The 20,963-nt window shown below is 40.4% G+C and overlaps 1 protein-coding gene across 1 annotated transcript in view; it reads right to left on the minus strand.

Moving 5' to 3' along the window:
- LOC109971950 (sodium/potassium-transporting ATPase subunit alpha-1-like) overlaps positions 1-7,933 on the minus strand; it is a 12,573-nt gene extending 4,640 nt beyond the window's left edge. Inside the window, exons 1-18 of the mRNA XM_020620523.1 lie at positions 7,930-7,933; positions 7,561-7,706; positions 5,929-5,988; positions 5,158-5,259; positions 4,928-5,029; positions 4,722-4,835; positions 4,484-4,618; positions 3,990-4,107; positions 3,446-3,714; positions 3,048-3,356; positions 2,345-2,479; positions 1,955-2,147; positions 1,681-1,856; positions 1,435-1,571; positions 1,056-1,206; positions 709-877; positions 453-607; positions 210-333 (exon numbers count right to left, since the gene is read on the minus strand). Coding sequence (XP_020476179.1) covers positions 210-333; positions 453-607; positions 709-877; positions 1,056-1,206; positions 1,435-1,571; positions 1,681-1,856; positions 1,955-2,147; positions 2,345-2,479; positions 3,048-3,356; positions 3,446-3,714; positions 3,990-4,107; positions 4,484-4,618; positions 4,722-4,835; positions 4,928-5,029; positions 5,158-5,259; positions 5,929-5,988; positions 7,561-7,706; positions 7,930-7,933 — 2,599 coding nt within the window. The remainder of the gene's footprint in view (positions 1-209; positions 334-452; positions 608-708; positions 878-1,055; positions 1,207-1,434; positions 1,572-1,680; positions 1,857-1,954; positions 2,148-2,344; positions 2,480-3,047; positions 3,357-3,445; positions 3,715-3,989; positions 4,108-4,483; positions 4,619-4,721; positions 4,836-4,927; positions 5,030-5,157; positions 5,260-5,928; positions 5,989-7,560; positions 7,707-7,929) is intronic.
- Between the last annotated feature and the right edge of the window lie 13,030 nt (positions 7,934-20,963).

Here is a 20,963-nt window from a genome sequence, read left to right on the forward strand (position 1 = left end):
TTGGACAACACTGGAGCTCCACAGCACAGGCAATGAGCTAAATGAGGTTTTAGATGCCCAAGCAATACTCTATAGTAAGATATGTTCAGTGTTGTCTCCTTTTTATGATATTGGTTGGCAGTAAGTAAAATAGAGAAATATTTTAGTATTGTCTTTCAGTTTATAATCATTAGGTATCATTATGATTAAATAAAAAGACCATAGGTTACCAATTTGTCCATAGGCCACACTGATGAGTCTCTGATTCACCAGCTTGTCTGTTTTTGAGTTTCTGGGCTGTCTCTTCATGATGTCAGTCTCAGCTGTTTCATAGGCCAGGGAAATGGCAGGGACCTGGGAGACATCAAGAAAATGGCACAGAGATCTGATCTCATCACAGATGTCAAGGAGCAGTAAATTACAGTGAGCAGCATGACACATATTTCAACCAAATCATCAGTCACGGAGCTCACCACATCAGTTCCCAGGTCAATGAAAAGGATGGTGATAGTTCCCAGGGGCAGAGGGATGTTGCAAAGGACAAAGAAGAGGAAGGGTGACATCTCAGGGACTTTGCTGGATAGAGTGTAGACAATGGACTTCTTCAAGTTGTCAAAGATCAGACGGCCTGACAAAGTAATTTAGAAATTAAAACTGTGAGAACTGTGAGAAAACTAAGCTGTTACATGCTCACATTTCTGCAGGTAAACATCCCAGTGTAGGTCACACCTTCTTCCACACCAGTAACAATGGAGGCAAAGTTGTCATCCAGCAGGATCATGTCAGCAGCCTGCTTGGAGACGTCGGATCCTGTGATCCCCATAGCAACACCAATGTCAGCTCTCTTCAGAGCTGGAGAGTCGTTCACACCGTCACCTGTCACAGCCACAATGGCACCCTGAAGTGAAAGGAGATGAGCATTTAAATGTTAGTGCAATTATGTCACTTAGTGCATAATTAAGTTTTACTGTTATACTGTTATACAAAATAAAAATCTAGAACAACAAATATTTCTGAAAGCCTTTCATTCCCAATTTGAGTCCATGAAAATGTCATGAATTCCTTGTGAAGCTAACCTGCCTCTGGCAACCTTCCACAATAATCAGTTTCTGCTGAGGGGAGGTTCTGGCAAAGACGATTTCTGTGTGGTATTTCAGCACATCGTCAAGCTGCTCCGGGGTCATGTCTTTCAGCTCACCACCATGGACAACACAAGCCATGGCGTCCCTGCAGAGGAAACCACAGTAACATTAGGACAAAAGGTGAAATCCAGCATCTTGCTTCTGTGGATGGGAACCAGTCTGGACATTACAAAAAGTAAATACAAACTGGGACAACAGGAAATTCCTAAGGAAAACAGACAGCATCAGCCTGGGCAACCTTTAAAAAACATTATGGTATCATCAGCAAAAAGTTGAGTAGTCACGTAAACCTGAATACTGTATGTGAACTAACCTGGGGTTGATCTCTGACACTGGTACTTTCAGGCGAGCAGCAATGTCTTCAACAGTCTCGTTGCCCTCAGAGATGATACCCACACCCTTAGCAATAGCTTTGGCCGTGATGGGATGGTCACCTGTGACCATGATAACCTGAGGGACAGAGACGAGACCCGATGCTCAGTGTCTAAATCTTGCTAAACTACAATCACATAAACATGTCACACTGAAGGTATGAACTTCAGTTGTATAAGCTGCATACTTTGATTCCAGCAGTTCTGCATTTGCTGACAGCATCAGGCACCGCAGCACGAGGAGGGTCGATCATGGACATGAGGCCAATGAAGCAAAGTTTCTCAGTGGGGAAGTTCACCTCTTCAGTGTCAAAAGCAAAGCCTTCTGGGAACTGGTCATCAGGCAGGTTGAAATGGCAGAAACCTGAATAAGACAAGGACAAATGCTTGTCATTTAGTGAAGGGACGCAACAGTATACCACAAATAATTGAAAACATGAGGATTTAAGAAATAAATCTTACCCAGTACTCTCTCTCCCAGGCCTCCCAGTTCCAGGTAGGCATTCTGAAAAGCATCTTTCATCTCCTCATCCAGAGGTTGCTCTTTGCCCTGCATCATGATGGTGGAGCACCGGTCCAAGATCCTCTCTGGTGCTCCTTTCATCACCAGCAGGTGCTTGGACTCTCCAGGACTTGAATTCCTATGGATGGAGAGCTGTGGAACAAAAGGAAGGCAGGGTTTTGAATGTTTGTTTTGTATTATGTATGATTGAACCCAGTAACAGAACCATGGAGGCCATACATCCTCACTTTTTGTAACTACATCCTTATCTGACTTATTGTTTTTTAGAACTACATCATGTGAAAACAGCTGATTAATCACTCCAACTGTGAAGAATATGGTTTGGGTACCTGGTATTTGTTGGTAGAGTTAAAGGGGATTTCAGCCAGCTTGTGGTTTTTCTCTCTCATTTCAGTAACGGATCCACAGCACAGCTCAATACACTTCAGCAAGGCAGCTTCTGAGGCGTCACCGGCTACTTCTCTCTGTGAATCAAGAGAGAATGCAAAGAGCTGGATCAGTGGGTTTGATCCAAATCATCAATCACATTACACCTCTTTATTTACAATATATCCATTCCACAAGACAATATCACCATGTGAACAACAGTGAATATTTCATCCAATCAACGTTCATATTTTATTTTTAACTAAACACAATACAAAGTTTATTGTGCTACATTTAATTATTTTCCCACTGTGCAGTTTGAGAAAGATATAAAGTTGCCAGTGCTCATTAAGAAATAAGCCTGTGGGTTTGACTGGCCATCTCCTGCTACTGCACCAGTTATATATTTATGAAAAAGCCTTTAACTACAGTATATGGCTATAAAGATTTACAGTGCAGTTTGGCTGTATTTATATTTTGTTGGATCAAAAAAGTTCTTTGCTAAGTCATAATGCCAAGACCCCTCCTAGACAGTGAGTGCATCTCATGTTTCCTCTGGCTACAGAGGAAGAAAACTATTCAGAAGGGATGACCTAAAGAAAAATGTTTGGTGTTTGGTAACCAGAAGACTTTAAAGGAAAATAGTGCATGCAATTAGCTTTTCACCTTCAGAATGGGAATGTGTTCCTGTGAAGCAAGGGTGACAGCACGGTTGCAAAGTCCAGCGACTCTGGCCAGGGCAGCCCAGGTGGCCGAGCTCCTGTCGAAGGAGGTCCCGCTCTGGTTCTGCATGGTGTCGGATTCGTGGATCTGGTTGTCAAACCACATGTGGGCCACAGTCATCCTGTTCTGGGTCAGGGTGCCAGTCTTGTCCGAGCAGATGGTGGAGGTGGAGCCCAGAGTCTCCACAGCTTCCAGGTTCTTCACCAGGCAGTTCTTCTTGGCCATACGCTTAGCAGTCAGAGTCAGACACACCTAGAGACAGAAGTCAATTGATTACAGTGCCTTTATATTGAGTCTTTGAATCAAAAAAATCATTGTAGAATAAGAGAAGGAGAACTCACAGTGACAGTAGGAAGGAGACCTTCTGGCACGTTGGCGACAATGATACTAATGAGAAAAATAATGCCCTCCAGCCAGGTGTATCCAGTGATGATTGAGATGGTGAGAAATGTAACACCCAGGAAAACAGCCACACCAGTGATGATGTGGATGAAGTACTCAATTTCAATGGCGATGGGAGTTTTCCCAGATTCCAGACTGGAAGCCAGGTTGGCGATACGACCCATGACGGTGTTGTCTCCAGTACTGATGACGATTCCTCTGGCGGTACCTGGACAAAGAAAGTAATTATGAGTCAGTGCAGTTGAATGACATTTACTATTTACCAACATCCAGATACTGATTCATAAGTAAAATCTCACCTTTCTTAAAGTTTATTTCTTTTGTTATCAACTTGTCTGTTTAAATTAGCTCTTAAAATTGTAGTTGTGAAATATTTTTAAGCTATTTTTTCTATAGTTATGGATTCTGATTTAATCTACTCAATGCCATACACAAATTAATTTTAACCTTGTAATTTCTGTCAACCACCAGTTTGTTGTCTACCTTCAACACAGTTGGTTGAGGAGAAGGCAATGTTCTTGGTTTCCAGTGGGTTGTCATTGGAGAAGTCTGGAGTCCGGGTCTGTGGCTCTGATTCACCAGTCAGGGAGGAGTTGTCCACCTGAAGGAGTCAAAATAGAGCCAGAATGAAATACCAAAGATCTCCAGAGAAGTAAGGACATGATGTCTTTAGGGTAATGAGAAAATCTGGATGATATTTTTGGTTTTGTTTGTTGAGGATCAACATGGGAAAACAGAAATTTTATCCTAAAACAACCTACTGTAGATCAGTTTTAGATGTTTAAGTGGGTGAAACAAAATCAGAAAGTGATTAAAAAAAGAAACTGCTTGTTAATAAACCACATGTGTCAGCACACTGTATTTCACATCAGATGTCAAGCATCTTTAACCATAACCTACTGATAGACTGTGAGTAAACCAGGATTTCTTTTTTTATCTGTTTGACCAATGTTAAAACAAGTTCCTGAGGGACGAACCTTGCAGCCATAAGCAGAGATGATTCTCAGATCAGCAGGGATCTTGTCTCCACCTTTAATTTCCACCAAATCTCCAACCACCACCTCCTCAGTGGTAATGCTCTTCTTCTCACCATCACGGACAACCAGGGCTTGCTACAAGATTAAAGGTCAAATATAGTTGTTTTTATAACTATACATGTAATGTGGCCTTAGACTGTTACACAGATATGTAGGTACAAATGTCATAAAAGCTCACCTGTGGGACCAGATTCTTAAAGAACTCCATGATCTTGGAGCTCTTGGCCTCTTGGTAGTAGGAGAAGCAACCAGTGATGATGACGACAGCAGCAAGCACAAGACCTAGGTACAACTGCAGGAAGAGAGAAAAGGTTTTCTGTCAGGTCATCTTGCTTTAAACTGTCTGATATATAAATAAGTACACCCTAACAAAGTCCTCCTTACATTATCATAGATTGCCTCCTCATCTGAGGTAATCTGGATACTAAAAGCAATGAAGCAGAGGATAGCACCGATCCACAGCAGCAAGCAGAAACCACCAAACAGCTGGAAACAAGACAGAAAGAACATTCATGTTTCCAGACTTTGCTGGTTTCACTACAAAAAATATCAAAGTGAATTTGAATATTAAAAACATGTTGTGTTTTGCTCAGGAATGAAGAATTAAACTTTACCTGTTTGCAGAACTTGACCCATTCAGGTGTTGTGGGAGGAGGTGTGAGGACATTCGGGCCATCTCGGGCCAGGATTTCTTTTGCTCTGGAGGAGGAAAGACCCTAAAAAGGGACCCAAAGAAGACAAGAAAAGGTCTCACTCGGCACACAAGAGGCTATAGAGTGTGAAAATAGTAATAAAAATGATTGCCTTTGCTAGTTTTCAATAATATACTGTAATGTATGTCTCAATTTTGATGAGATTCCTGTGGCTGTTGTCCCCCCTGTACAATTGAGAAATAAAATTTTGTTGTGGTAAAATTGCCATAATATATAATCCACTGACTTCCCTGTGACCTTATATTATTGGAACGACTTTATACTGAAGAAAGACACCCTTGGAAAATGTTGTCAGTGTTTACTGTGAATATCCAGAGCAGTTACCAACCTGCAATTTCAGACCACCTATGGGATCCTAAATGTACTGATTTATAGGATGGGAAACAAGAACTGTAACTGAAAACTGTTTATTCTTTCACATTTGTTTTTGCATTTTCAGCCTCCTAAAAATCCTTCAAATGGAACAATCTCAGAAGGAAAATGACTCTTTGGTTGCACTGCACATTACCAAAATTAAAGTCAGAAGCTGTGCAGTGGAGTCACAAGTAACATGGCTTTCTCTAAAGGGGTCACAAAGAAAAAAGATTACATTTTCACCAAAAACCAGTACAGCAAGGCTCACACTCTTACTCTGAGAAATAGACCAACGCATACAGTACATAGAGTGCTCACCTTGGTTAAGTCGGTTGCATATTTCTTGCTAAGTTCATCCAAGGTCAACCTGTGAGCTTCCTATGGAGATAGAGAACAATACACTCAACAGATACACTGCAAAAAAATCTACTAAAATCCCTGTCACTTGAACACTGCAGATATTATCTCCTCTGAGTATTAAAAAATGTCCTGTCACCTTCTCCAGAGCGAGTTGGGGAACATGAAGCTGACAAGGCAAAATCAGCCTTCTGATCAGGATTACAGACACATGCTGGTGCATACAGTGTAATATTACTGTGAGATTAGTGAAAGCAGACATTTGAGTAAAACTGCTGAAGATGGAAAGCCTGCAGCCACCATGAGCTCAGTTGCCTACAGTCTGTTTGCTGTGACCAAACAGTCCAACCATCCAAATCAGTCACAACCAACTAGAATATTGATGTTTTCTCCCAAACATGTTATTCATGTGTTGGACACTATCTGGGAGTGGAGTCCACTTTTTCAGACTCAGCCAAAACTCACATAAAAGTCATTTGGTGCATGCATGATATGATTTTCTACAATGTTGTTTGCAATAGTTAGCATTGTCTTTAGCTGGACTTTGACAAGCCAGTTAATTGTAACAGCTTTGTGGACTCCATAAAGATCCACCTACAACTTTATTAGCTAATAATCATCAGTACTGTGACCTGCTGGATGACACTGGGCATGGATTGTTGGAGTGTCAAGAAGCATGCAGTAATATAGGAATTAATTATAAAACAGCCTTCAAATCTTATTGTAATTTTAGTTTTAGTTTTTGAAAAATTACTTTAACATACAGCAAAACTGGTGGACCTTGTGAAAGTCATCAACCATATACACAAAGTTCATCATTCTGCAAAATGGTAGAAAATGAAAGCATTATTACAATAATTTTCAAATATTCAGTGGGACATTTCAACATGCTACATTGATTAATATCTAATTAGTGCTTTGAGATGAGCATGAGGCCTCCACCTTCCTTGTCATCAACTTACCTTGTCAAGGACACTGATGTACAGCGTCCTTGTTAAACAGCACTAAAGCAAAAGCGCCTCACTGACGAAGCCAGCTACAGATTCAGCTTCAAAGCCTGAGCTAGTGGAAACTGGCCAACTGATCTCCTACCTACACCCCGCCAAACCTGTATGTATGCAGCTTTACAGCTGCACAGCCAGAGCAGATGAGCTCAGTGATGAAAGTTAAGCATCTGGATGAAGATAAAATGAACTGGCTCTGCCAATCAAACTAATCTAAGTTTATCAGAAAGGAGAAGCAGAATAATAAGTTTGCTGGCTGTGGAAAAAAGACTAGTTCATATGTTTGGAGAAACTGAAGAGTCTGTGATGGCAACAGAGCCTCTGACCCATTTCACTAGTGAAAGTCAACCTAGATATGAATGACTGAGAAGTTAAGTATAGTTGTGAACTCCTTAGTAACATGCAGTGGTGTAAGTAGAAATTAGGTTAATAGCAATTAAGCATGAGGCAGACTGCTTCATCTCATGTGAGCAGCTGTAGCAGAGGTTTGTCTCAGCTGTGTTCAGTGTTAACATGGCCTGAGGAAAGCAGTGTTATGAAGTTCACTTTGATTTCACTGACTGGTTTGACTTTTTATTTGTGCACTCACCAGTTCAACTTCTTTCTTCAGATCATCCACATCCTTCTTGCTCTTTTTACCTTTCTTGTGTTTCTTGTCCTTGCCGTCTGAGGTTGGAGCCACTTTGTACTCATCCTTCCCCCTCTGGAGTAAAAACAGTGAGACAAAATGAGCTCCTGGAAAGTAGAAAGCATGATTTGCTGCTCAAACAAGCTGTAAAACTCTCAAATTGAGAAACTTGGAGAGTTCCTAAAAAATAACAGTATGCTTACACAGCTGTTTTTGAAACTAAGGTACAGTATATTAAGCTTATTCAGTAACTTTTTGTCCAGTGGTGGTTTATTCAAATTAAGACTACTAACTGTCATATTGTCATAGCACAGCATTACAAAGTGTCACCCATGGCTCAGTGGGACATGTGGCCATGTTCAAACTGACTACGGGGTTAGTAATCCTGACCGGCCCCCAGCCAAAGTGAAAGGAGCTTTCCAGAACTAATCACTGATGACTGTGAAAACTCAGTAAAATAATTCATGATCACACATTGTACTTCATTTGGCAAGTGTAAAGAACACCAACAATCATCCTTGGCCGATCATGAAACAACAAGCAAACAAACAGACTCTATGGAAAATCCTCAACAGAGAACTACTACCAACCAGTCAGCAGCTACAAAAAGAAGACAATTATCAGTGGATGGGCAGTCACAAGATACAAATGTCACCTCCTAACTCTTTCTTTACCACACACACACACACACACACACACACACTCCTCTGTTTCTCATATGGTCATAAAGACTCACTAAGCACATCAGTGTTCTTGACAATGCAGTGCCCAGCCCAGACACACTAAGTTAACATGTTCCCATGTATTTTGTATAAATATTGCAAGGATTAAATCCTCTCATTACAGATTCAACTGAACATACTGTATCACCTTCAGTCAACCAAAACCAATCAGGATTCTTCCACTGAAAAGGAGCAAGAAGCCAAACTGCTGCGAAAACATCAACACTATAGAGACCATGAACACAAAACAGGAAACAGAATGAAATAAGAAAATAAAAATTTCAAAGTAAGTTCACTTCTTTTAAACAGTGTATGATGGATACGCTATGCTAACAAGACTCTGAGAAGTAATAACACAAGGTATTGCATAACATCTTGGCATCATTGCTTCCATATTATCCAAAATATTCCTATATTCTACCTGTGTTTGCTCTGTTTAAACCACCTTCATTGTTAGGTTCAGTTTATTTTAAAATGTATGTTTTTAAAAGATTTTAAAGAAAATCAAAACTGGTACTAGTGCAAATTCAGTGAACCACCAAACTCAGCAAATTTCATCCTCTAAGATGAACACGTGTATCAAATGCTTATCAAGATCTTTCACTGAAAATCAGAACCGAGTCGCTAGCCTTCAACATCCATGGCCGACTAATGTCTATAAAATATTATAACAATCCATGAAACGCTCACAGAAATATTTCATAAAAGTGTTTGTATGGATGGACACTGCCACTCCTTTAGCCTAATAATCAGCAATTTGGCCCGACTGGAGCACAAGGTCAAAAATAATAACCTGAATAACTTCTGTCGACCGCCAGTCAAAAAGTTTGGCCCATGAGTATTAGGGTGGTAGGTCAGAAATATTGACCTGTGAGTCCCATTGATCAGAGGCCGATCAAAACATATGCCCAAGCCCCTCTTAAACTTGGTCCAGACTCAAAACTGAAAAACATAACCAGCTTAGTCTTCACCTATAGACTCTTAGAAACCAGGCCAAAACATGACAAAGGTCTAGTACTTACTCCCAGCCCCATGATTGCAAGGCCAGTCTTAGAACAGGCAATCCAATTATCTGTTTAAATTGTAACTTTGGCTCTCTCTCTCACACACACAAACACACACACTGTCTCTCAGCCCTGTCCAGTGTCTTCCGAAAAAAGTTTCACATCCCTTTATACCTACAACTGACTCACCTCCCTTGAGTGGAGGAGCTTGAGGAAGGAGAGGGGTCAAAATAGACAGGTGAGTAGTAGTGTTTGGGAGGTGGGGGGAGGATGTGTATTGGAGAAGTTCAATGATGGTGTCATCACACACAGCTGATGGCAGCCACAGAAAGGCCGTTCAGGATCCTGAAGTTCCTCCAGAAACATTCCTGTTCCCGTTAAGTGAAACATGCAAGGAGTAGGAGGAATTGTCCTTGTTGTTGGCTGACGAATGTGTTTGATGTAAACTTCCAACTGCTTATAGTAGCTGTACTATTTTTAAAACTAAAGACAGTCTCATTTTACTTCAGGTGCATCAAACCAAGTAGGTGGAACCAAAAATAATAAACAGCAGGCATCATTTCTCTGAAAGTAAAATCTGGAAATCTGTACAGCGTGTTGTGCAATTTCCTGTTCACGTTACTGCCGTCTCAGTTTTGAACCACTGCCTCATGACACCTGTATTTCCCAGGAGAGCATCATTCATTAATACTTTATTTTACAGGTCTGTTATTTCTTAATCATTTCTTGAAAGTTTCTTGCAAAGAACCATGTAGTTTGTTAATAATCAGAAAAAAATAGGGACAAATTTCTAAGGCTGATTTTTTTTCTTAGTTAGTCCACTGAGTTGTGTTGACTTTATTATTGGCTAGATGAATTTCCATGGAAGAAATTGCTCGATGTAAACTATTTATTAATTATTTGAAATGGTATTCTTCATTTATGCTGACTTGGATGGTTATCTGTAGACAAATTTAACATTTTGCATGTGTAGTTCACCTTCTGTCCTCTGAAGAAAGCCTTGTGTGTTTGCTAGCTTAGCATTTACAAATAACTGGAAGTGTGCTGACTGTGCTACTCTCTAACTGTACCTGTAATTAGTACTAAATTTTATGGTTCCTTCCAGGAAACCTCAGAAAATTATTTAGAAATAAACTGGAAATTACAGACCTGTGAAATAAAGCGTTACCCATCATTCTGATGCACACTGCAGACACAAGCCTGATGCTGCCAGTGCCAATGCCATTATACTGTAAGTAAGTAAGTAAGTAAGTAAAGGTTTATTTATATAGCACCTTTCACAGATAAAATCACAAAGTGCTTCACAAAGTCAACAATGCAGAACGCAAAACAAACTAAACAATATGCCAACAACACCAACAGATAATATATAAAAACCATAATAAAAATAAATTAAAATAAACTATAAAATCAACTAAAAGCCTGACTAAACAAATGTGTCTTCAGCTGCTTCATAAAACCACCAACAGATTAGGAGCGGAGAGCACGCTTCGGAACATATGGGGTTAATAGGTCAACAATATACTGAGGAGCCTGACCATGAAGTGCTCTAAATGTTAGCACTAAAATTTTAAAATCAGTTCTAAACCTGACTGGTAACCAGTGAAGTGAAAATAAGACAGGCGTAATATGAGCTCTTCTAGGGGTTCCTGTTAAAAGCCTCGCTGCAGCATTCTGCACAATCTGAAGACACTTTACAGTTGACTTATTGCAACCGATAAGAAGGGAATTACAGTAATCAAGACATGCAGAGATAAAAGCATGGATAATTAAAATAACCAGGGACAGATCCAGTCGCAAGTGAGAGATTTATTAATTTCACAATCCAGGGACCAATCAAATCAAACAAACTTAAAATCAAAGATGTAGGTAAAATATCGACAGGGCTAGCGGATGGCTTAATCTTTCTTATTAAAATCTTCATATCTGGAAAAGTAACCGGAGAGAAAGATGACCAAAAACATACAGGTGGGGTCACATTGATTCGACTCTTCGAGGTAGGAATCATACTCACCCTAATGTCCTGCACTTTATCTATAAAAAAGTTTAAGAACACATTACAATCCTGTCCTGTGTACTTGAGAAGCTGACGGTGATCAGTGTTTCCTTAATAAATCTGTCTTAAAGCACATCAACTACCCAGCAACAGTTCTTGTGGTCTAAGCCAAGAACCCTTTACAGCAAGTTTCTAAAGTATTTTTTCTGTAATTGTTATGGGAAATCACAATGTCTTCCTCTGTTGGAATAGTAGGTTTATTTTTAATACCTCCATCTATCCAACTTTCATGGGACTTCAAGTGCATTTTTTATTTTTGCACATGAACTGCAGCAATCAGAATCACAGCTATAGATCATAGTCTACAAGAGAAAGTGAAAGCAGATCCTGTCTTGCACCTGATATGGAAAAATGACATTTGCTATAGTCCAGAAATCAATCTCAATAGAAAGAATCTAGCTTTTGTAAAGTAAGATTACATTTTATCACTGACAGAAACTAAAACTAACAATCAAGTGCCCAACTAACTAACAAGCATGTGAACAGAGGCTTTATAATCAGTGAGACAAACTAAGATTATCAGAAAAATGAGCTGAGATCCCACTTTTGTCCTTAATCATTCATTTGTTTCTAAAATCCTGTTAGTGACATTCACTGAGCAGCTTCCACAACTAAATGTGGAAATGACGAATTTTCTGAGCAATTTAAACAAACAAAAATTATGCCACTTGGCCTCATGACCTTCCTGTAAGTGAAAGCATATTGACAGTTTTCACAGCTATGGCTGCTAATGAGCTTATATACTGTATGCTGCTGTCAGTGTTTTTGCTTTAAAAATCAATAATAAACCAATTCAATATTTAAGCCACAAAATCAAAAGACTGACAAAACATACAAAAGAGAAATAATTTCAGCGTTCACACAGCAAAATATGTCGTGTTATATCAACTCACACATTTAACATCAGCTGATAGTGTGTTTTCTAAACTACATGGACAATTTAAACTCTTGGGTCATTGTAGCACCATAGGTGTCAATCCCAAATGTATTCTTTACACAACAAGTGTCAATACATACTGCTGTGTTCACTATTACTGAGTTAAATCAGATTTTTCTCCTATAAATCTGTTAAAGATGATTATAATAAACAAGCCTGAAGACTGCAAGATAATGAAATGTTCTTTACAGTTGTGTGTAAGATCCTCCAGATATTACAAAAAGAAGTAATATCTTACAAAATATCACTAGCACAAAAGTTACTTTATTGTAGAATTCATACAAACTGAAAATGTATGTTTAGTGTTTAACGTTCAACATCTGACATTTGACAATTGTTTAACATGAGCTTCTAACACTTAAAATGATTAGTGTGTTTAAGATTTCCTGACAAGCAGTCCCTGGAGGTTGAAAGAGTAATCACTGTCCTCTTTGAGTTTTATGGTTTAGGTACAGCTTAAATGTCACGTGGTGGCAGTGGGTATTCAACAACAATGAGTTTACTGAAACACTGCTGCTCTTTTGTCCACTAGCTGTGATGAGCTTCAGCACTGCTCAGATGGGCCACGTGTCAAAAATATGCAAAATGAGATAGATAAGTTAAAAAAAACACAAGTCAGGCTTCAGCTTTTCAGTAATCCAAGAGGATCAATGCTGTTTTAATCCTGTTATTAATGTTTCATTGATAGTGATAAAATATTTGTTCCACCTGTCACATAAACACAGAAAAAGCGAAAAGAGAGGTCAGAGTACAACTGCAGTGAAAAAACAAGGCAGGGTCGAAAGGTGACTTGTTGAATGTTTCCAATAAAGTAATGTTTAGTTACAAACATTGAGCTCCTCTTGGATGTGGGTGCATTTCTACATCGAGCAACAAAGTACACAACTACATTTATAGGGTCAACAGGTGCCTTCAGATAAACACATATAAAACAGAAGAGGTTGTTTCTTTCTACAGCATATAACAAAACAGAGGTCAATAACATGTTAAATGATTCCAGATTGTACCAAGTTTAAGTGCTGGGTATTTGATTTTATGTGTAATTAAAAACAAACAACCTCAATACAACAGTGTGCTCACCTGTGATCACTGCAACAAAGAGCTAATTGCATGAACAAGGCTATAAGTGGTTAAGAGGTGCCGGAAGAGCCATATTACCAATATCAGAAGGTGCAATGGCCATCCTTGAAAAAAATGACACCACGCACAATTCACTATAAAGACCTAATGTCTATGTGGGAGAACACGTTCAGTTCCTACATATTTCAGCATGGCCACAGAGTGTTTTGCTCCAACAAAATGTTGCAGGGCTTCTTAGATGATCTGTGTGCTCTGCAGTACTGTTCATCTTTCCTATATAAGCCAAGCTGCAGGGACCCTTCAGCATATAAATGACATTAGTTGTAGAATAGGTCATCGTACCTTCTATCTTAATCATTCTAATCTTAATCATTCATTTTCCATTAAATCCTTTTTAGAAATAGGGTGATTTTGTCATTTTCTTTCTGCTACAGATGATAGTTTTGTTCCTTTTTCAGCCTTTCCCCCTTTTGTGTGTGTGTGTGTGTGTGTGTGTTTTTTTTTTTTTTTTTTTTTTTAGGTTGTGATTTTACTTACTTTAATGCTGATCAATTTTTGACAGTCAGTCTGTATTTTTTCATTCATAAGAATTTTCAAAGATTCCTTTTTCCACAAATACCTATGAATATGCAGTGAGGACAGCTTAGAGAGCAGTTTATGAGACTTCATAACATAAGGATGGGAGAAGATACAAGAACAGACTGTTTGACAGCTGGTCTCCTGGTCTCAGTGTGCAGAATAATACACACGTTGTCCTCTTGTCCCCTACACACAACTAGTCCACTACAGTACTGGGGAAAATCACAAACACATCCTCACAGAGTCTGAACTTTCATGCAAGGACATTTTGACATAGGTCAGTGTTGCCTAGCAACAAGGTGTCATGCACATTGTACAAGTGAATAAGTGCACTGTCCACACTGCTGGCGTGGTGCTGTGTCTGAGTTTTTGTCATTCTGTAGGTATTTTATTGGAACTCTGTGAGAAATATTAGCAGTTTGGGGAGTTGGTGTGTAGAGCTGCATCTAAATCTAAAAAAAGCTCTAAATAATCCACATGTACCAGGACAGATTTAAACGGGTACAGGCATGAGTGAAAATGAAATATATTAGGGCAGGTCAGTATAACACATTTGCTCAGTACCAATGCGGCTAACCTGGTGTTTCTGCTGTTCCTGATATCTAGCGAAAGACTGCAAGAAGAAGAGGATTTGTGCCAATGGGGCCCTCAAGGGACTGAGCTTAACAAGGAAAGAGCAGATGGATTCTTGGAACACATTCACACACTCAGAGGAATGGAAATGGATGTGCACTGAGAGCCTCTAGGGGCCAATATGAGGCTGGATGCAGTGAAGTAAAATATCCAGGTCTGCTCTGAGCTTCTGCTGCAGAAAAACCTGCACTCTCCTCTTGCAGCTCTGCTGGAACTTTTCATTGACCACACACAAAACAACATGAGCACAGATTTGAAGTGGGGCAAAGCATGGATTTCTTTCTTAGCCTCTTAATAAGGACAGAGCCAGAGAGACAGCTTTACTGTGAAGGAAGGGGAGGAAGGAGAAAGATCAACACTGATATATGTTTTCACTGGTCAGGAGAATCAAGAAGTGTCCTGCAGGGAAGAATCAGTGGTGAAACTGTAACACAGAACAGATACACATTTGCCATCTTAACCCCATTATTTAGTTGCCATGACAACAATCTACACCCCATCTAACAAGATAGTTATTTCATCAGTACACCCCAGATACATTTACAGTGTGTATACAGTGTGTTGGCTGAAGAAACTAGATAGACAAGCATGTCAACAAGATCATGTGCCTTTGTATTACTTACATTATGGGGACTGAAACCTGTTAACACACTCACACTGTGGGAACTTGGCCATCCTTGTAGGAACCAGAGGTTGGTGTGTGCAACCTTAGGGGCATCCATATAGAGCTGAGCAATAAAAGACTAAGATGTCATCAGCATCTGCCACTGCTCTCTGCCCAACATTTAAGTGCATCTATTATTAACTTTTTTTTCAGCTACTTAAGATGTTTACAGCTAAACATTCATTCATACACCAAGCACTGTCATCTGAACATCTTCATCACATTCCAAAAATGTGGTTGAGGAAACACACCATAAGTTTTCATTGCTATGCAGATGATAGTTATATTTATCTATGAACCCAGATGAATCAGATCAGTTGGTTAAACATCAAGCTTGCCTTAAAGACATAAAGACCTGGATGACTTCTAATTTCTTACTTCTAAACTCTGACAATACTGAAGTTATTGTACTTGGGCCTGAAAACCTTAAAAATCTGCTGTCTGACCATATAGTTAGTCTAGATGACATAGCTCTGGCCTCCCAGAGCCCGAACTGCCTTCTTTCACCTGCGCAATATCACCAAAATCAGGAACATCCTTTCTCAAAGTGATGCTGAAAAACTGCTCATGCATTTGTTACTTCCAGGCTGGACTATTGGAACTCTTTACTATCAGGATGTCATGAACATTAATTTATGACTTGTTGTCAAGTAATTTTCTTCCATCCAGTCATTAAATTTTTCTATGCTGGCTCCAGGTGCTCTATAAATACAGCTTATTACAACATTCTTCTTTTTTTCCAAAAGTAGTTCTACAGTCACACATTCCAGTAAATTATCTACTGCCCTTGACATTTTCTCCACTTTTTTTTAACAAAAAGTTTTATCTATGTACAATTGCCACACCACCTCCCATCTTTATCTCTCTGTTTGTACATAGCAAGTCATACCCATCAAGGTCAAAATCCATTCCCCTTACATTATTAATCCAAGTTTCAGAAATAGCAATTATATTAAAAGAATGTGTAAGACTACTAAGATAATGTTTTATACTCTGAAAGTTTGCGTATAAACTTCTGCTATTAAAGTGAATTAATGATAATTTGTTTTCAGTCTTAACATTGCTGTTAAACTGCTCATCCGTGTAATTCTTAAAAAAGTTTTTTTCGGGGTCAAAATCATCGTCCGATTCATGATAATGTTGTTCAGTGTCTCCAATTGTGTTCAATTCCAGATCCAGTCCCTCAGGAACTAACAAGACTGATCATATCTCTCTTATATTAGCTTCTCTCCACTGGCTCACACACACTAATACATACAATCATACACACTGATGCACACAAATCTCCTCAGTGGACCAGAGGTTTTTTTTGTAGTTCTCTTGATCAAGCACGTGTGCGTTGGATTCACATTATGTAACACTTCATTCCCTGATCTGACTTTTTGCCATTTAGTCATCCATGTGTGCAATGAGTCACCAAGCTGCCACAGTTTAATATAGCACACATGTACAACAGGTTATATAAAAATCAAACCATCATGTAATTATTAACTAATGTCATGTTGTGTGTGCAGTAAAATGCCAAATGAACAACATGATAGAGATGATAGCAGCTCGTAAACTGGCAGAAATGACAATTGTCATTGTCATTGTAATATTGTCCTGGGTAGGACAATAATATAGAGGCACCTCTGAATATAATGTAAGTTGCAGCTAAAGTTATAAAATAAATGTAGTGGAGTAAAAAAGTACAATATTTGCCTCTAAAATATGGTGAAGTCAAAGTAGTAGCACAAAATGAAAATACTCAAGTAAAGGTACCCCAAAATTGTACATCAGTTTGTACATGCAAAAATAACTGTACTTACTTGCTACCACTGCTAGCAACAGTGTGACAGCCAAGCACTGGGGAGCTGTATAACATAACTGGTGGACTCGTAGCCCAGATAATACTCACACCAAGATGAAGCTTTCAACCAAAGACAGACCTCACTAATCACAAGTCAGATTACAAAAAACATATCCTGGCATATCTGATTTAACTACTGGAGGTAGTCTCTTATACTAGATGTCCTCTTGTGGAAAAATCTAGGAAGTAACACAAAGGCAATATCAAGACATGAAATGAACCTTATATTTAGCAGATTTCGAAAAAAATCCATGACGTACAGTTTATGGACACAGAAGTTAAATAATGTGCTCAAACCCTGTGCATTTGGATGCTGAACCTTGAAGACAGAAAACCCACTACAAGCAAGTCGTACTGTTCCTTTATCTAGCAGAACTGTAGTTATGTCATGTCATATGACTGTTACTGGTCAAATACAATTCGTCATTCAAGCTGCTAACTGCTTACCTCTTGATTTATACTGCTTTCAAGTCACATGGTAAATATTAGGAGAAACAGAGTTCACATACAGTACATAAAAAAGAAAGCACAAATGTATTCCCATACACTTTAATGTAAAACCTAACATCAGGATTTTGCTCCTGTCATTATGCAATCTACGTATGCTGGTAATGTAGGATTAATATATTTAATGAAGCTTAGTGAAAGTTCGATCTGGAAACATACTTCATTCATCCTCCTGTCTTTGTTCTTTATTTTCTCACAAACACACCTCACTGCTGCTCCCCTTTCATCATTAAACAATTTACCTCATCTGATCAAAGCAAGCAAAAGCAACAGCACCTGAACAGTGTGAATAGCAGAGTAAGTTTCATATGTCAAATTATTATGGCCTAATACAAAAGAAGTCCAAATCTTCAACCTCCAAGTCTGAATGCAGTCAATGCACAAGTCCGAGTCCAAGTTCGGTTCATCATTGCTCAAGTCCAATTCGAGTAACTTGAGATCGAGTCCTGGACTGGAGTCCTACAACACTGTCTTTTTGTTATGAGAACAACAAATTTAAGATGTGTTGCCAACAACTGTTTTTTTAACGTTGCAGCAGGATTAAGTTGAAGGACCAGAAGTTCTCACATGTCATATGACTGTGCGTGTCCCTCCTCCCTAAAATGACAAACATTAGTGTATGCAAACTTCAAATTTGTCAAGTCATCAGAATTTCCAAAACAGGATATTTTTGAAAATCAGAGAAAACGCTGCTGTAACCATGGCAAAGTTACTAATTTGAGACTGTCTGCACTTGGCAGGAGTAGAGGTAACTATGGCAGTCTGATAGCAGGAGAGCTGAAAGACATTTTTAGTAACAGTGTCATGAGAGAAGAAACTGTTCCTGTTTGTATGTGCTCTCTCTTACACACAAACACACAGTGACATGGCAAATGATACTTCCTTTCACTCTGTGCTCATTTTTTTTTACTGAATGGACACTTTCAGTTAGCCTGCATTAATACACCTCCTTTCTGTGTCTGTGTGTGTATTTGTGAGTTTTCCCTTGAAGGTTGCTCAGAGCATTAATGATAATAATGATGCACAGTGTGTGTGTGCAGCCAGAGCTTTCTTATCTCTCCTCATCAGAGCTGCAAGTTCCTGAGAAGTAGGCCAACTTCAGCTTTCATGAAACACAGGAAAGAAGGTGAATGTGAAGAAAAAGTTGAAGCTCAAAGGACTAGAGGAAAAAAGACAGTGAATGTGTGAGATAATATAAAAATTGATGTAACTACTGACAATCTTCAGCTGCAGCTGTGGTTTTGGGGGTATACAAGCTGAATTTAATACACATACCTGTAAATATCTTGAAGGAAAATAATCCCAGCCAAATAATAATAACCTTTATTTGGCCAAGTATGTCACACACAAGGAATTTGTTTCCAGTACCTAACCGAGGCAGCCATCTGCGGCGCCAACTCAACCGATGGCTCTAACCATCGGGGGAAACTTGGGGGTTCAGTGTCTTGCTCAAGGACCCTTCGACGTGTGAACTGCAGGCACCGAAATTCGAACCTCCGACCAGGAGACGACTGCTCTACCCACTGAACCACAGATGCCCCCATGTTGACTTGCTTAAATGTATTAGTTCTGGACTCAGTTGCCAGTGTCTGAAATGACAAGGCATATTGCTTGTTATACTTGGAGTACATTTTAAAGGTTAGTCCTCTGGACTCTGAGTATACCCACTGGAACTCCATTAGGTTTAGACCTATGGCTAAAATTTGATTCATCTGATGGCAAAGACCCCAGAACTGGATAACCACCAGCAACTAATCAACTGTTCCTTGGCTCTGCGACCATCCATTCACATTTCACAGGAGGGTTTTTTACATATTTTTTGAGAGTAAAAATACAACAGCTTGTGTGGTCCTGCATGTAGGCACATCTAGTTTTAGTAACTACATTTTTGTTTAGCTTTTACCTACAGTATGTGTTTTTTCTTGGTCTGGAGTATTTCATATTTCTTCACTGTAGTTATACTAAATCTAAGCAGTTTGAGGTCAGGAATCATTTTCACATAAACTAACGTCAGGACTCGTGTTCGACGGGCTCCGTCGTCCTCGCTGGCTGAGTTCATTTGGCCAGATTGTACTGTCAGGTTCGGCACGTGAAGCTGCCGATAATGTCGTGGGTGAACTCTATTAAATTGCCAGACAAGGATACGTCAATCACCGTCTCTTCATTAAGAGCACTAACTCTTAACAAAAACAAGACAAGACATGGTGAACACATGAAACACACTTACAAATTGATGATACAGTCCATGGTCAGAGCCAGCAAACACATACATCAAAGAAATCCAAAGTTCGTGGTCCCAAGGGAAGTCAGTTAAGCTGATACACATAGAGGCAGTCCGAAACAAGATGGCAAGGCACAAAGAAAAAACAAAACCACCCGAAAAACATAGTCATAGTCCATGGGGTAACCACGGAAAACAGGGAGCCAGGCATGAGTCTAGGGAGGCCACTCGGGAGGGTGACCTCGGGACCAGGCAGGAGACCAGAGCGGCCGCTCAGGATGGCAACCTCGGGACCAGGCAGGAGACTGGAGCGGCTGCTCGGGAGGGCTACCTTGGGACCAGGCAGGAGACCGGAGAGGCTGCTGGAGGACCAGCTGGGACGGTGGCTGGAGCAGCTTCTGGAGGAATGGCTGGGAGCTGAACTGCAGGGTTGATGCAGCTCTGGTGGATGAAGCACAGGCAGAGGACAAGATGACAGCGACCCCCTCTGGAGGCAGAAGCAGGGCGTCGGCGACCCCCACTGGTACTGTGGTGCCAGTACCAGAGGGCGACCCCCTCTGGTACTGGCAGCTGGGCGTCGAAGTCGGCCCACACAGGATCTGGAAGCAGAGGAGTGGCATCGTCGCCGGCCCACTCGAAGGCTGGGAGCAGGGGAGTGGCATCATTGCCAACCCATGCAAGATCTGGAAGCAGGGGAGTGGCGTCGTCGCCAGCCCACTCGAAGGCTGGGAGCAGGGGAGTGGCGTCATCGTCGACCTGGCTGGAGACAGGAACTGCTCGAAAGCGGCATCGGCACGCTGGCCAACCCACTCAGGGATGGGAAGAGGAACAAGCCCGGCGGCAGCACACCGGCCGACCCACTCAGGGGCAGGAACGGGGCCTGAGGGAGCATCAGCACGCCGGCCGACCCGCTCAGAGGCAGGAAGAAGGAGGGCGCCGTGAACATCTGTCAGGAGCTGGAAGCAGAGGAACGAAGACAGCTTTGGCTGTCCAGCCAAGCCCTACAGAACCAGAGGAAACTGCCTCCATAGGTATGTAGTCGTCGGCACACTGCAGACATGGTAACCTGGCGGGGACGCTGTTGTTGGCACACCTGGGTTTCTCGGTCTCAG

Source organism: Monopterus albus, unplaced genomic scaffold (assembly GCF_001952655.1).
Source record: "Monopterus albus unplaced genomic scaffold, M_albus_1.0 scaffold240.1, whole genome shotgun sequence".
In the NCBI taxonomy this organism is placed as follows: domain Eukaryota; kingdom Metazoa; phylum Chordata; class Actinopteri; order Synbranchiformes; family Synbranchidae; genus Monopterus; species Monopterus albus.